This window comes from Talpa occidentalis, unplaced genomic scaffold (assembly GCF_014898055.3).
Source record: "Talpa occidentalis isolate TD23 unplaced genomic scaffold, MPIMG_talOcc4v2.1 talOcc4.12, whole genome shotgun sequence".
In the NCBI taxonomy this organism is placed as follows: Eukaryota; Metazoa; Chordata; class Mammalia; order Eulipotyphla; family Talpidae; genus Talpa; species Talpa occidentalis.
Genome location: NW_023601212.1, coordinates 65338367 through 65353797, shown reverse-complemented (window position 1 = coordinate 65353797; position 15431 = coordinate 65338367). Strand labels below are relative to the sequence as shown.

Here is a 15431-nt window from a genome sequence, read left to right as displayed (position 1 = left end):
GTCCTTTGGGTAGATTCCTAGGAAACATGGAGGAATCTGAATCAATAATAAAACAACACAGTGACATCAACGTCCATTAGCTTAAAGATACATACTTTTCTAGTTATCACATCAATAATCTATACGATGTGAATTTATGTGATGCAGGGAGCAAACCCTACATCAGAAAATTAGAAATTGGAGCGGAGACGGTATCGTTATTTACTCTCTTCAAACTGTTTATTTTTTTTTTGAAGTTTCAGTCCTTTTTTTATAATTAAATTTACTTTCTTATATCATTGTTCATTTTTTTAATTTTATTTTATATATTTTTTACATCATTTTTCATTTTTGCACAATGTATGCACCTTCATCTTGGCTATAGTCCCCATACAATTCCCACCCCCCTCCGTTTTGATCCTAACCCCTCCCCATCCCTCCCATAGTGTATCTCTGGTTTATAGTTGCTTGTTGATTTTGATTTTTACTTTATTATAATTAGTCTTTTTCCTGGTCCCTTATCAACCTATTTATTTTAAACTTTCTTACTAAGAAATCTTAGACTGCTTTTTAATTTTTTATAAAATGCACTGGATTTAGAAAAGTAAATAAGCTAAAAACCCAAAAAGAAAAAAATACATAAAATTGGACATGACTAGAATCACACTTTTCACTAATTCACTCAGCACATATTTCCTGAATATCAAGTGTTTGCTAGGAACTGTGCTAGGTGCTGGGAATCCAATGGGCTAACCAACAAGAGAAAATCTCTATCCTCAAAGACCTTGATGGGGAAGATGGACCAAATACAAGAAAACAAACATATAAAATAAATGCAAGCTCTGATAAAAAATATGAAATAAACAAGTAAATGGGCAAAAAAAAGACCAATGGCAGCATGTACTTTAAATAAAATGGCCTGAGAAGATGGGATTTAAAGTAAGGATGACGAAAAGCCACTCCTGCAGAAACTGGGGTTAAATGTTCTAGGTAGAGGCAGATGGGGAAAGGGTGGGTTACAGGAACTTGAAGATCACCACCAAAGGAAAAGTTGTGAGCAAGTGAGGGAGGCCCAAGATGAGACTGGAAAAATAGAGACGAGATTATAATAAGGAGTTACCAATGTAATGAGAAGCCACAAAAGAGTGTCAAATGAAGAACTGATTATATTTCTAATTCTTCCCCACTTTACCGTAGTACCAAAAATGAATTTGGGTCCTCCCTGGTAGTACATGGGGTAAAGTCTCAGCACTGTGAAGCTATGGGTAGCCACTGCAGCACGAGTTCGATCCCCAGCTAGGGAGCTAACCCACATGGCGCAGCAGCCTCTCCTGTCTCACTGGCTGCGCCCTCAGCAGTGTATTTCAGTCAATCTGCCTGTTCTACTTCCCACTCTGTCTCCGGTGAATCCTCTCACACCACCCTCCCCCCTGCACCTCTGGCCTACACCCCAACTCTTGTATGCATAAATAAATAAAAATAAATCTTTAAAAAAAATGGATTTGATGGAGGCAAAGGGGGGAGCTGAGAGACCAGTCACTAGAGCTAGAGTAATCCAGGAAAGAGCTGAAGATAAGGTGATGGAGGGAAAGATGGAGGATAGACGATCAAATCAAATTAATTTTTGGAAAGAACACCACAGCACTTGTTGAAAAGGAGGAATCGGGTTTCTGAACTAAGACTGTGGTAGAGAAGTGACTAGAAATAGAACATACAGAGGGACCTAGACTTCAACTGTGCATGTATTAAATTTGAAATGTTAAAATACAGACATTAAGGAATCTTCTAGCTATATGAATCTGGAAACTAAGAGAGGTCTGCACAATCTTGAGAGTAGTCAGGACATACAGCTATGGATTGTAAACTAATTATGGATGAGTCATCTAGGCAGAAAAAAAACAAAACAGTTCATAATTCCAAATTCTGAGATGTGGATAGAGGAGCCTGCAAAGAAAACTGAACCAGCAGCCTGCAAAAAAGGAGAATAACTGAAAAATGTAGCAATACAAAAGGAAAATATTTCAAGGAAGAAGTGATTCATACAGCCAGATGTTGAGGAAAGATCTAGCAAGATGAAGACAGAAGTACCCACTGACCTTGGCAACACTGAAATGTTGGCTTTGGCTCCCTTAATAAAAGTAATTTGGGCAGAGTGGAATGCTAACTTCAAGGTGAAGGATAGACTTCTAGGTATGCTCCCCGCCCAGGGAAAGAAGCAACAGTTGAGGATATAGAGATCATTCATCCCTGCAACTCTCACCAGGATCATTTCCCATGTCCCCTCTTCTGCCTGTTAGGTCAAATTATCTGGAATAACGCAGATACAGTGAGACTCCAGCAATGATTGCACACACAGAGGGAGAGCAGCCTACAGCTAAATGTGAAAGAGAAGAGAAAACTGCTTTGTACTTAGTAAATTGTTTGCCATGCTAGGAAAAAAAAAAAAAGCAAGAAAAAGAACTTGCCTCATATGCACTATTTTGAAAATCAGATCTTCATACTTATAAAATATAAATGGCACAATCCATCAGAAAAGTCCAAAGCTGCTTTGAAAATGTATTTGATTTATAATTTATTTCCACAAAATAGACTCTAGTAAAGGTTTCCGCACATATGTGCTAACCAGTTTAGTTCTATCATCCAAACATATTCTTTGGGAAAGAAAAGAAAAATATGATAGGAGAAATACCAGGAATGGACTGGGTGGAGCTGAAGGAGAAAGAAAAGTGAAAATCTACTCCAAAATGCAATCTGGAGATAATTAGATCCATGCTAATCCGAGATGGTCAGTGTTCTAGATTATCTGCAACTGTTCCCTACCAATAGAAAAATTTGCAGCAGATAAATCACCAAAGGACAGAATGATGGTAAGGAATTAGAATTGATGAGAATTCCTGGGATAAGACAGCTTCTAGTTAATGCTGTATGCACAGGCTAACCATTCCTTCCTGTTTATCCAAGATTTATGCCAGACACCCTGCTATAATTATTGCTAATACTACCTTTCAGTCTTAGAAGTCCCAGTTTGATTGACAAATTATATGGTCATCTTATTTATTTACCACATAATTCTGGGAGTGAAAAAAATATATGCACTTATTAAACAAAAAGCAAATACATATTATAAACTATGGGATTAAAATCTACTCCTTTTTATTTGAACTAGTTCACATTAGCTCTTTAAAAATGAGGCATAGGAGGCTCCCCGATGGCGCAGAGGGTTGAGCGCAGTGCTATGAGGCTGTCCGCAGCCTCTGCAGCGTGGGTTCTATTCCCGGCCGGCCAGGGAGAAACCCACATGGCGCGGAAGACCTCTCCTGCCTCACCCACTGCTCCCCTCGGCAATGTCTTTGGTCCATCTACCTGTTCTGCTCCCAGCTCTTGCCTCTGGTGAATCCTCCCACCCTCCCATACCTCCAGGGTCTGTACCCCAGTTCTTGTATAAAAAAATAAATCTTTAAAAATAAAATAAAATAGGCCTCCCAGGTGGTGCAGGGGTTAAGACGAAACCTATGAAGAAATTCGCAGCCACTGCAGCACAAGTTCGATTCCCGGCTGGCCAGGGAGAAACCCACATGGTGGGACAGATCTCTCCTGTCTCGCCTGCTACTCCCTCAGCAGTGTACTTCAGTCCGTCTGCCTGTTCTATTCCCCACTCTGTCTCTGGTGAATCCTCTCACCCACCTGTGCATCTCTGGCCTGTACCCCAATTCTTGTATAAAAATAAATAAATGTTTAAAAAAATTAAAAAAAAATAAAATAAAATAAAAATGAAACATAAACTTCATTAACAAGTGAATACAGGTGTCACAGCTGGATGTAAATAAACCACCTATATTTCAATTCAAGATAAAGTGATATTTGGTGCTTTTTAATGTTTCACAATCATCTGCACATAAACAAATCTTTAAAAATTTAAAATGAAACTTTTAAAGGAATAGTACACTGACAACAAAGAACTCAAATTACAGAACACATAGGGCAAACTGGAAAAATTAGTTAATACAATTAGAGATATGTTAAACTCCAGCAATATTCAGGGACTATTAGATAATCACTAAAATCAGTATTTCAGAACAATGGCCAATTCTGGCATGCCAGGAAAAAAACAGGAAGTGTTACATGTTTTCCAGCATTATGGCATCTGTCACACTGTATGTTGCACTACAGTTACTGCCAAATAGTTCTTTGGGTCCTCAGCCACATTTAGAATAGTAGTTTGCATACTACAGGTTCCTCAAAGAAATGAATGTAACATTTTTTTCCAGGAAGCCAGCAGGACTACAGTCATTACTTTTGGTGAAGGTATGGGTGTAACAGAGTAAAAATCATAACAATGACACTCCTCTCGCCCTTGGCCTGTGAAACCTTACACAGTTAAGAGTAATAAACATGCTTGATGCGGCTCCAGCATTACATTGTACCATGCTGACACACTGTGATCTCCCTTTGTCTTGTTAGTCCAGGACCTGACTCTATTTGACTCTAATAAAAATGACTATGAGGATATTTACCAAGATAATACTCAACTGAAACAAGGGAAGCGATTACTGAATGACTGCAAAGAGGTACAAACCATATCATTCAACCGTATCACATGCATCACAGATGATACGTACTAACAAATACTAGATATATTAAAGGTATAAACATGACTGATAAAATAGCTATATTAAAAAATTATATACAATATAATGCACATATACTGTACATGATCCAATATGTCTATTACTGCACACAAACTGAGATCTTAAGGTCACATCTCTACAAGAATTCTAAAATTGGGAAAGACTTGAAAAAATAAATTTATACTGATCTTAACATAAAATTTATTAGTAGCCACAATAATTTGCTTGCTTTACTAGTCAAAACTGTACAATTTAGACACAGAGTTATGCTATATAATTCTTATTAAGTTTCATTAAATCAATTAGACAAATAAAGACTTGCATCTGACCTGTAGCTGTTTTTCTGGATGATAGCATCCGATGTATCTTGCTCCTCTTTAGCAGAAAATCCTAGAAGATGCCTCCTTTGACTTGTAGGGTTCACACTAGGATTCATTCTCCTGGAATCCTGTTCCAATATGCTGAAAAAAATGTGAAGCAGTAATTGGAATAAAAATATGTCACATACACATGTGCTACATGTTGCTCTGAAGCAAGTTTGATGTGGTCAAATCCCTTACCTGGCATCCTGTATTTATGAGACAGTTTTTGAAAATCATTTCTGTGACCGTAAGAGTACCTTACCTATAAACCTGTTTAAACAAAGTCTGCATTCTACATACTTTAAAGACTCTATAATTGTTATGTTTGCATAAAAGATAGACATAAGTAAAACACACATATAAATAAATTTTAAAATCAGATAATAACTGAAATAAGAAGCCTTCCTGGATGCTTCAAACTCATGTCTTCAATAAAGGAATACTTCAAATGAAATAGAGATTATTCTGTTTATCAACAGACAAATTCCTTAGCCTTTCACAGAAGTAGGCTATCAAATAATACTAAAAAATTGCTGTTATAAACATGCTTCTATTCTTTTTCACATGTAAAAATTTCCCATCTATGTCTTTCTCCCCACCTTTCTAATACAGTCAATCGCTAGCGTCTGTCATTTTGATGGGCATCAGTATTGGGGGCCAAACAGGCACATGAAAAAATGTTCAACATCCCTGACAATCAGGGAAATGCAAATCAAAACCACACTGAGATACCACCTTACACCAGTAAGAATGGCACCAATCAAAAAAACAAGCAACAACAAATGTTGGTGAGGATGCGGTGAAAAAGGTCTCCTACATTGCTGCTGGGAGTGAAAACTTTTCCAACCATTGTGGAAAGCTGTCTGGAGGTTCCTCAGTCTACTAAAAATGGAGCTACCACACGATCCGACAATTCCACTGCTAGGGATCTACCCAAAGGACACAAAAACAGTGATTCAAAAGAGCACCTGTACACCTATGTTTACTGCAGCACCATTTACAATAGGTAAAACCTGGAAACAACCCAAATGCCCAAAAATAGATGACTGGGCCAAGAAGACTTGGTATATATACACAATGGAATATTATTCAGCAATAAAAAAAGATAAACTCATGCCATTCGCAGCAACGTGGATGGAGCTAGAAGGAATTATGCTCAGTGAAATAAGCCAGAAGGAAAAAGAAAAATAGCGGATGGTTTCACTTATAACAGGAATATAGGGGAACCCAATAAGACATCAGTGTAAAAAGAATAATAACAGTACAATACACAACAAAACAAATACAGACAATTATAAACCAGAGACATCCTGCAGGGGAGGAGGAGGGAGGGGGAGAGAGGAAGGGAGGAAGGAGCACAGGGGACTGTGGTGATGGTGCACAGGTGCCTTGGGGAAGGAAATTCTATGGGGACTCAATCTGAAGGGGTGGGGGGAAGCAAATATTGTCTAAAAAATGTAAAAAATGATAAATGCTAAAATAAAAAAATCTAAAAATAAAATCTTGATGGATAATTAAAAAAAAAAGTATTGGGGGCCAAAAGAAAGGGGCTTAGTGGAATGTCAGATTCAACTAAGGAAAACTTAGTTTGGTGAGTACTTTAAGAAGGCACAAGAGAAGCAGCAAACAATAAAAATTTTGTAGGGAAACCAAATGAAAAGGGTGGTAACCGTAGAAAAAAATTTTCTTTTTGAAACTTAATTTAACCAGTAAATATTTTTTAATTCTTTCAAGTATGGTGCCCAAAAATCTACTTAGGAAAACAGAAAATCAAAGTACAAAATTTTGGCAAAAAAGACAAAGTAAGAACTTCCCCTCAAGTTTACAGACTCAATTACTTCAAGCCCTATCCCCCCACATTGTATTAGTGAATGATCCATATAATAACACTCCTATTGAATGAAAATAGTCCCTCAACTCCTCTAAAGACTAGGATGAGTTCAACCACCCTAGCCACTGAAAGACTTCTCTGGCCTTTGGCAAGAAATGTGCTTCTTTACAAGCTTTCATTCCTGGTGGCGCAAGGGGTTAAGCACAGCGCTATGAAGCAATCCACAGCCTCTGCAGCATAAGTTTGATCCCCAGCCGGCCAGGGAGCAACCCACATGGCACAGCAGACCTCTCCTGACTTGCCCGCTGCTCCCCTCAGCAGTGTATTTCTGTCAGTCTGCCTGTTCTGTTCCCCACTCTGTCTCTGGTGAGCACTCTAGCCCTCCGCATCTCTGGCCTGTACCCCAGCTCTTGTATGCATAAATAATTCTTTTTTTTTTAAGATTTTATTTATTCATTTATACAAGCACTGGGTACAGTCCGAAGCGCAGGAGGGTGAGAGAATTCAACAGAGCCAAAGCGGGGAACAGAACAGGCAGACTTACGAAATACACTGCTGAGGGGAGCAGCGGGCTGCAGGAGAGGTCTGCATGCCATGTGGGACCCTCACCAGCAGCCAGGGATCAAACAGGTGCTGCAGAGGCTGCGGGCAGCTTCACAGCCCAGCGCTCAACCGCTGCGCCACCAGGGGAGCCCCTGCATAAATATTTCTTTATAAGCTTCCATGTTGTACTAGCTCTGGACCCTGGGGCTATTCTCAACAGGTCAAAAAACATAGGTTTCAGGTATCTTTTTCCAAAGGCCAAACATATCTATTAATAAAATCCTTCACCCTTTGCCCCAGGTGATCTTTTTCAAGGCTGTAGCTTTTTCCCCAATGCTCCTCTTCACTGTGGTCTTTGGTCCCTTCACCCAGCTGGTGACTCCCCTGTCAATATGCTCCTCACAGGGCATGTCCAGAAGTAATCACAGTGCTTCTCAGCTGGTATGATAGGTTGGAGGGTGGAATAGGATCACAGAATGGAGGAGGGTCTTTTCTTCCCATGTTCTAGTTATATTCTCCTGGCCAGTGCAGTCCATATAATATCATGTGGCTTTTTTGGTAGTTACATCATATTAAGTGTGATTTTTATTAAAATCCCAACTCTTTTCTCATAAACTGATTTTAAATCATTTTCTTCTCATCCTATCCCTTCATCTTCCTCTTCTAATTCTGAATTTATGTTGATGGAGTTCAGGATAAGTCACCCAAAAATATGCATGCCACTCTGACATACCAATTACTCTGAATTAAAGTTAAGGTTCTCAGTCAAGAACCAGATTTTATTTTATTATCTATCCATTGGCCCAGGGTATATTTTGAAAGGATAACATACTAAGAAATTTTGAGAGGAATATTTGAAAATTTTCCACTTACTTGTTTTTGGCTGTTGTTGCCATCTGACCTCCATTCCCTCTAGCTTATTTTTTTCTAGTCTAAAAGTGAAATTTCCCTTAAGCTAAATTACAAAGAAGTTAATAGTCTAATTCAACTTCAAAAACTATAAATGCCTAACCCAAAGAAATGACCTATAAAAACTAATTTTCAACAATGTTATTATACTGCAGATTTATATTCCCCTTGTTCTTATTAATATTTGAAAGACATTAAGAGCTTCATCTCACTGCCAGAATTTGTCTTAGAACACTCATGTCACTGTAAATATTAAGGAAAGTCCTTGTAAAACCCAAATGTACAAAAGAGTATGAGAAAATTGCTGTTGATGTGAACTTTTAAATTCTTGGCATGGGGGTTTTTGTCTCATTTGGCGTCCCTTTTTGTTAATTTAGGAAAAATTAAATTTCCAAGAACAGAGATGACTCAGATTCACACTGCATACTCAGTGGCTATTTGCATTTGGTGATAATAACAACCCAGTCAAACTCTTCATGATTAGCTTAAATCAGGTTCTATTCTGTATTTTTAATAATTTGATATTTATTAAGGAAATCAAAGTCCTTGTGATCAAAAACATGCTATACCACAAGAATCACAATAGTTTCAAGCCACAAAATAATTGCCACACCAATAGACCCTGCTCATGTTACGGGCCAATGAGCCTGGCAAACAGAGATTAGTTAAAAAAATAATAATAATTTCAGTTTCCCCAAAAATCTGGAAAAAGTATTTGAAGAATTGTTACTTTCTTTTTCCATTTATGAAATTCTAAAAGCCAACAATTGTTTTTGATTTACGAAGCCACTTAAACTTTAAGGTATGATGTCAGATGTCCATACCAAGTAGCTGGACAAACAAAATGGCACATCTCCAAGTCTAGTCTATCTATTAAAAACTTGCTTTCTTTTGATGCAAATAGTTGCATTTTAAATCCAAGCCATAAATGTATTTATTTAAATTAATTTTTTAAATTTTCTTACATTGTTGTTCATTTTTATACAATATTTGATTTCTCTCCTTAGGTGTAGTCCCCCTAATATTCCCACCACCACAAAACAGGGGCCCCCTGCTTTGACCCCTGCTGTATACCTCTGATCTACAAGCCATGAATTTTAAATTCACACTGGCTCTCATCCCCAAAGACACTCACATGATGCTGTTGCTCGGAGAATCACATATGAAAAACTTGAAATCACTTTAAGCTGAAAAGAACATGGTGACATTCGGATTTTAATAGGAATAGTGGAAAGAGCCCAGGAGTCAGCAGATCTAGGTTCAAGGTGTGGCTCCAAGATTCCCTGAATGAGTGGCCCTAGGAGAGCTGATTAACTTTTCTGCGTCTCCAATGCCTCACAAGTAGAACAGGAAAAATAATAAACACTTCACAGCATTTTTCAGACTCAAATGTGATGACAGATGTGAACACACTTTATAAATCAAAAAATGTATGTGCCCCGAAGATGAACCAGCAGCTACAGGCATAGCTTGTCTTCCTGCCTGCCAGTTTTAGGCTATTCTCTCAGAGCAACTGAAGTCTTTGTTTTATAATCTAGGTCAGATTGTTATACCTCCTCTGCTCAAAACCTTCAGCTGGCGCTCCATGGCAAACACCCAAATCCTTCAAATGACTTACAAGGCCTCACTAAATCCGACCCCTCCCTCCATCATGCTCTTCTCTCCCATGCTCACTTTAGTCCAACCATTCCCTGGTGGCACAAGGGGTTAAGCACAGCACTATGAAGCTATCTGCAGCCTCTACAGCTGAAGTTTGATCCCCAGCCTTCTAGGGAGCTACCCACATGGCGCAGCAGACCTCTCCGGTCTCTCCCGCCGCTCCCCTCAGCAGTGTATTTCAGTCATTCTGCCTGTTTTGCTCCCCACTCTTTTCTCTGGTGAATCCTCTCATCCCTCTCCCACCCCCGTACCTCTGGCCTGTACCCCAGTTCTTATAAGCATAAATAAACCTTTAAAAAAAAAAAGTCCAACCACTCTGCTGCTTTTCCTTGCACATGCAAGGCACTGGGCTGCCACCATAGGGCCCTTCAACTACTTGCACCCAAAGAAAGAACATTCCCTCTGCCAAGGATGCAATTCTCCCAAATATCCTATGATAAGCCCTCTTCCTCCCCTTAAGCTTTGGCAATATTGTCTACAGTGAACAATACTGAAAACTCAAAACTACCCCATGTTTATTCAACCTCTTACCCAATGACGCTTTATCCTGTGGTTCAAAGAATATAATACTGTATCAGTTTACTTATTTATTATGTTTACTGTCCATCCTCACTAGATCATAAGAAGTGCAAGGACCCCTTATTCTAGAACCATGCCTGGCCTATGGAAGAATTCCTTTTTAAACATTTTTCTTTTAATAACAAGTGAATAAAATCTGTGTAGCATTCTGCCTTGTGTCAAGAAAAGAATCCTGATCTTCACTTTAGGGAAATTAAACCCACACTCCAAAATGGCAGGTGTTGAAGTCCTAATGACACCATCGCAAGCTCCGCGAGCAGGAAATGAAGTTCATTTTCACTGCAACTGAATGAAGAAATAGATCTTGAAGTCAAGATTTAAAAATACCCTCTAAATGACAGTTCTCAGAAGTAGGGATTAGCAGACCCTGAGAAGAAATAAGTACTTGACAGTGGCAGTTTGCTAAGTAAGCCAGCAAGAGCTTCTTTAAACAACTATAAAGAAAGCACCCTTCTAACAGACGATGCCCATTCTGGGAACTAGCCACTCTACTGTTGAGAGGGTCAAATGAAGAAAAGTCAAGATGTCTTTTCCATAGCAGTGGCACAGGCCCTAGCTGAAAGCCAGCACCAACCTGCTGGCTGGGTGAGTGAGCAACTTCATGGCAGGTCAGCCAACCCCAGCCACCTAGTTGATGGGCCACAGAGCAATGAAGAGCTGCCTCCACCAATGCCCACCTAATCTGCAAGGGTTTTAGCCAAGTAAGCAAGTATTGTTGTTTTAAGTCTTTGAGCTTTGCTTCATCAGACAGCACTAGATAATACACTACTCTCAGTAGATTAATGAACTCAGAGTAAATGTTTATTTAATTAAAAAAAAGTTTATGCCCAAACAACTCTGTATTCTCTTACTTGAGAAAGACATCTCTGACCAATCTAAATAAAAAAGATGGCTGTACATTTGAGGGCAATCTGTATTTTGTTATATTTACACAGACTCTTACATAATTGCTTTTTTCTTTAAAAGTCAATTGAGGGATAGATGGAATCTTAACTCCTCCATCTGGAAATCCCAACTTTGTTTTGTCTGCTTGAACAGCTGTTGCTTTATTAGTGATTAAGATAAGGGCTCCAGAGGCAGACTGTGAATTCTGGCCCAGCCACATGTCAGCTATAACTTCAGTTTCCTCATTTGTCAAATGGGGATAATAATACTTTGTATAAATTAAGTCCTCCCCAAACTATAAACTGCCTAAACTAGTACTTGGTGCACAGTGTTTGTTAAACAGCATAATACAACAAACACAAAAACCATTACCTTTACCATCCAAACACAGACGGGTTCAACAAACAGTCAACCTAGACTACTCTGAAACTAATTACCTTCACTTATTTATTCATCTTCTTTTCTTACAACAGTCGTATTTCCATTGATTGCTTATTTTCATATTCACTCACATACACAAAAATGGAAACAATGGAAGCAAGTCATGCTACTTCACTGAGAATTCTAGTCAGAGGGCTGAGACAGAAAGTCATCCCGATTACATGTATCCTTCATTCTAGCTCTTCAGTGGTCATAGATTGTGATAAATTAACTGCACATATAACATAAATGCCAGATTATATTTAAAACACAAGGAACCCAAGGAGCACCCTCTCACAATTCATGACAACACTAGCCATGACACCAATTAAAAACAATGTGCAGATGAACCCTTTGAAATGCAAGTTTAAAAAGCACATTAAAATGAAAAAACAGCTCGAAGCTGAAGACAAATGAAATATCAATGGCAAAGTTCCTATAAGATTAAGCAATAAATAATAATTACATATATATCTTCATACATTCAAGTTTCAAAGTTATCCTTTATGACAACTAGGCTAGCACTTCATTACAAAGTATTGCTACACACTCCCCTTTATAGTTTGTGTTTATACAATTTATATAGCATGATACTACCTGGATGTGCTAAATATGAAAAAGATAAAAAATTAACAACGATGACCTGGAAACAACCCAAATGCCCAAAAATAGATGACTGGATCAAGAAGATGTGGTACATATACACCATGGAATATTATTCAGCAATCAAAAAAGATAAATTCATGCCATTCGCAGCAATGTGGATGGAGCTAGAAGGAATTATGCTCAGTGAAATAAGTCGGAAGGAAAAAGAAAAATATTGGATGGTTTCACTTATAACAGGAATATAGGGGAACCCAATAAGACATCAGTGTAAAAAAATAATAACAGTACAACACACAAAGCAAAAACAGACAATTATAAACCAGAGACATACTGCAGGGGAGGAAGAGGGAGAGGGATCAGAGGGAAGGAGGGAGGAGCACAGGGGACTGTGGTGATGGTGCATGGGTGCCTTGGGGAAGGAAATTCCATGGGGACTCAATCTGAGGGGGTGGGGGGAAGCAAATATTGTCTAAAAAATGTAAAAAATGATAAATGTTTAAAAAATAAAAATAAAAAACAAAAAAATTAATGATGTACATATAGGGCCTCCCCTGGTGGCGCAGCAGTTGAGCGCTGAGTTGTGAAGCTGCCTGCAGCCTCTGCAGCGCTGGTTCGATCCCCAGCCACCGGCGAGGGTCCCACATGGCGCGCAGACCTCTCCTGCCACCCGTTGCTCCCCTCAGCATTGTACTTCGTCAGTCTGCCTATTCTGCTCTCTCCTCTGGCTCTGGTGAATTCTCTCACCCTCCCGTGCTTCTGACCATACCTAGTGCTTGTATAAATAAATAAATAAATCTTTTTAAAAAATTTTGAAAAAAATGGTTGAGAAAGTTACTTCAGACAGCCTATCCACTAGTCTTTATTTTATGTTAACTGAGATTTGTGTTCTAAAGAAAATGTCCAAGTATCCAACTTAAACTTCAACAGATTTCTCATCTGCCGTAGTTTCTCACTGACCCCTTCTCACAAGATAGAAGTTACTTGCAGCAGAAATTACTATGTTATATTCTTGTCACTTGGGGAGTGACATACTCACTAAAGAAGGAAGTAAGTAAGGATATCTTTCCCTTCAGTATAAGAACTCAAGGTTGGAGGAAATGGTAGCCAAGCACTATATGATACAGCCACTCGGAAGCTCCTGCCACATGAAAGTGAACAACAGAGGACATAACCCACAAAATTTTCCATGCCTCAAAATCCAGTTCTACACTTGGTAGACTTATAAGTCTTTTTTTTTCCCCTTAAACAAAGAGTGAAATCTACAGAGACCAGAAGAGAACTAATCACTCTGTGCAGACATTTCTTTGAAGAACATGAGTAAGTTGGACTATTTGGAGAAACAAAGCCCTCAGCTCTGCTACCCTCTGCAATCCAGATTCAGTAATGCCTAGTATTTAGATGAACCGTAGTTCTTCAGTTTATGTGTCACTTTGATAAATGTGGAAAGCATTTTTAGCCAAGTACTTAAATTAGATTTAGTTTAACAATCTGGCTAAACAAAACCATGTACACTTGGTGATGTGCATTCTGACATTTAAGTTATACAGTAACTTTTAACCTGCAGCCAATAGTGATTTCATACCATGAAATGTGTTCAGCAATTGAAAAGGGAAAAAAATGGAGACATATTTGGGGACAGATTCATCTAAGGATACAAAGCTAGAATTCTTCCTGCAAAATAAGGAAAAGCTGACAAAATTAGAGAATGCTGGAATAGACAAATTTATTTCTAACCAATTTCAGACAACTCAAATTCAGTGCCATATTTTCTTGGTCACCTTTTCCTTAAAACATAGTCTCATAAGAAAACCAGAGAGTAGGGCCTCCCCTGGTGGCGCAGCGGTTGAGCACTGGGCTACGAAGCTACCCGCAGCCTCTGCAGCACCAGTTCAATCCCCAGCTGCCAGCGAGGGTCCCACATGGTGCACAGACCTCTTCTGCAGCCCGCTGCTCCCCTCAGCAGTGTATTTCATCAGTCTGGCTGTCCTGTTTCCCGCTCTGGCTCTGGTGAATTCTCTCACCCTCCCGTGCTTCTGACTGTACCCAGTGCTTGAATAAATAAATAAATTAAAAAAAAATAAAAATAAAGGAACACTTGTACACTGTTGATGGCGGGGGGAAAAAAAAAGAAAACCAGAGAGTAGCTGGTGCACAATGATTTATCTTCCTCAATCAAGTCTACCTCAAACTATAAAGAACCTGGATCTAGGGACTCCCCGGTGGTGCAGTGGTTGAGTGCTGGGTTGCAAAGCTACCCACAGCCTTTGCAGTGCCGGTTCGATACCCGGCTGCTCCCGGCCACCCGGAGGAGGGTCCCACATGGCGCACAGACCTCTTCTGCCGCCCACTGCTCCCTTCAGCAGTGTACCTCGGTCCTTCTGCCTGTTCTGCTCCCCGCTCTGACTCTGGTGAATTCTCTCACTCTCCCTGTGCTTCTGACTGTGCCCAGTGCTTGTATAAATAAATAAATAAATAAATCTTTAAAAAAAAATTAAAAAAAAAAAAAGAACCTGGATCTAGTGTGGGGATAACACCTAACCCAGAACAAATAATGAAAATGCATTTTTAATTTTACACACTTATGAATCTTTTTTTTTTTAAAGACCTAGCAAGTTTAAAACTTCCTTGGGATAGTCCTTTGTTAGTGCAGAGAAGAAGGATAATTAAAGTGGCTTTTTAAAAAGAAAAGGGAATCTATCCACTGTAGTCCTGTGTGCCAGGAAGAAGCTCCTCGCAGGGGAACACTGTGGCTCCTGTTCTGTCCAAAACAGAGGTGGGTAAATGTCCTCAGTGATATAAGACAAACCTATGAAAACAGAAGTACCTGCCTAGAGATTGAACAAAACTTCTCTTATATACATTATCTTCTCACTTGATTAAAAAAAAGTACTTATTGAAGCAACTCTGGTTTATAAATATTATATAGGTTTCAGGTATACAGGCCTACAAATCAACATCTATATATACTATGTTACGTTCATCAACAGAAATCTAGTTCTTATCATCTTATAACTTAATGGATTAATGCTC

The 15431-nt window shown here is 38.9% G+C and overlaps 1 protein-coding gene across 1 annotated transcript in view; it reads right to left on the bottom strand.

Annotated features, from left to right (window-relative positions):
- The window catches only part of ATF6 (activating transcription factor 6), a gene marked incomplete at its 5' end in the record, with an annotated part of 192188 nt that overhangs the window by 128061 nt on the left and 48696 nt on the right, over window positions 1–15431 (bottom strand). The window contains one exon of the mRNA XM_037506576.2: window positions 4937–5068. Coding sequence (XP_037362473.1) covers window positions 4937–5068 — 132 coding nt within the window. The remainder of the gene's footprint in view (window positions 1–4936; window positions 5069–15431) is intronic.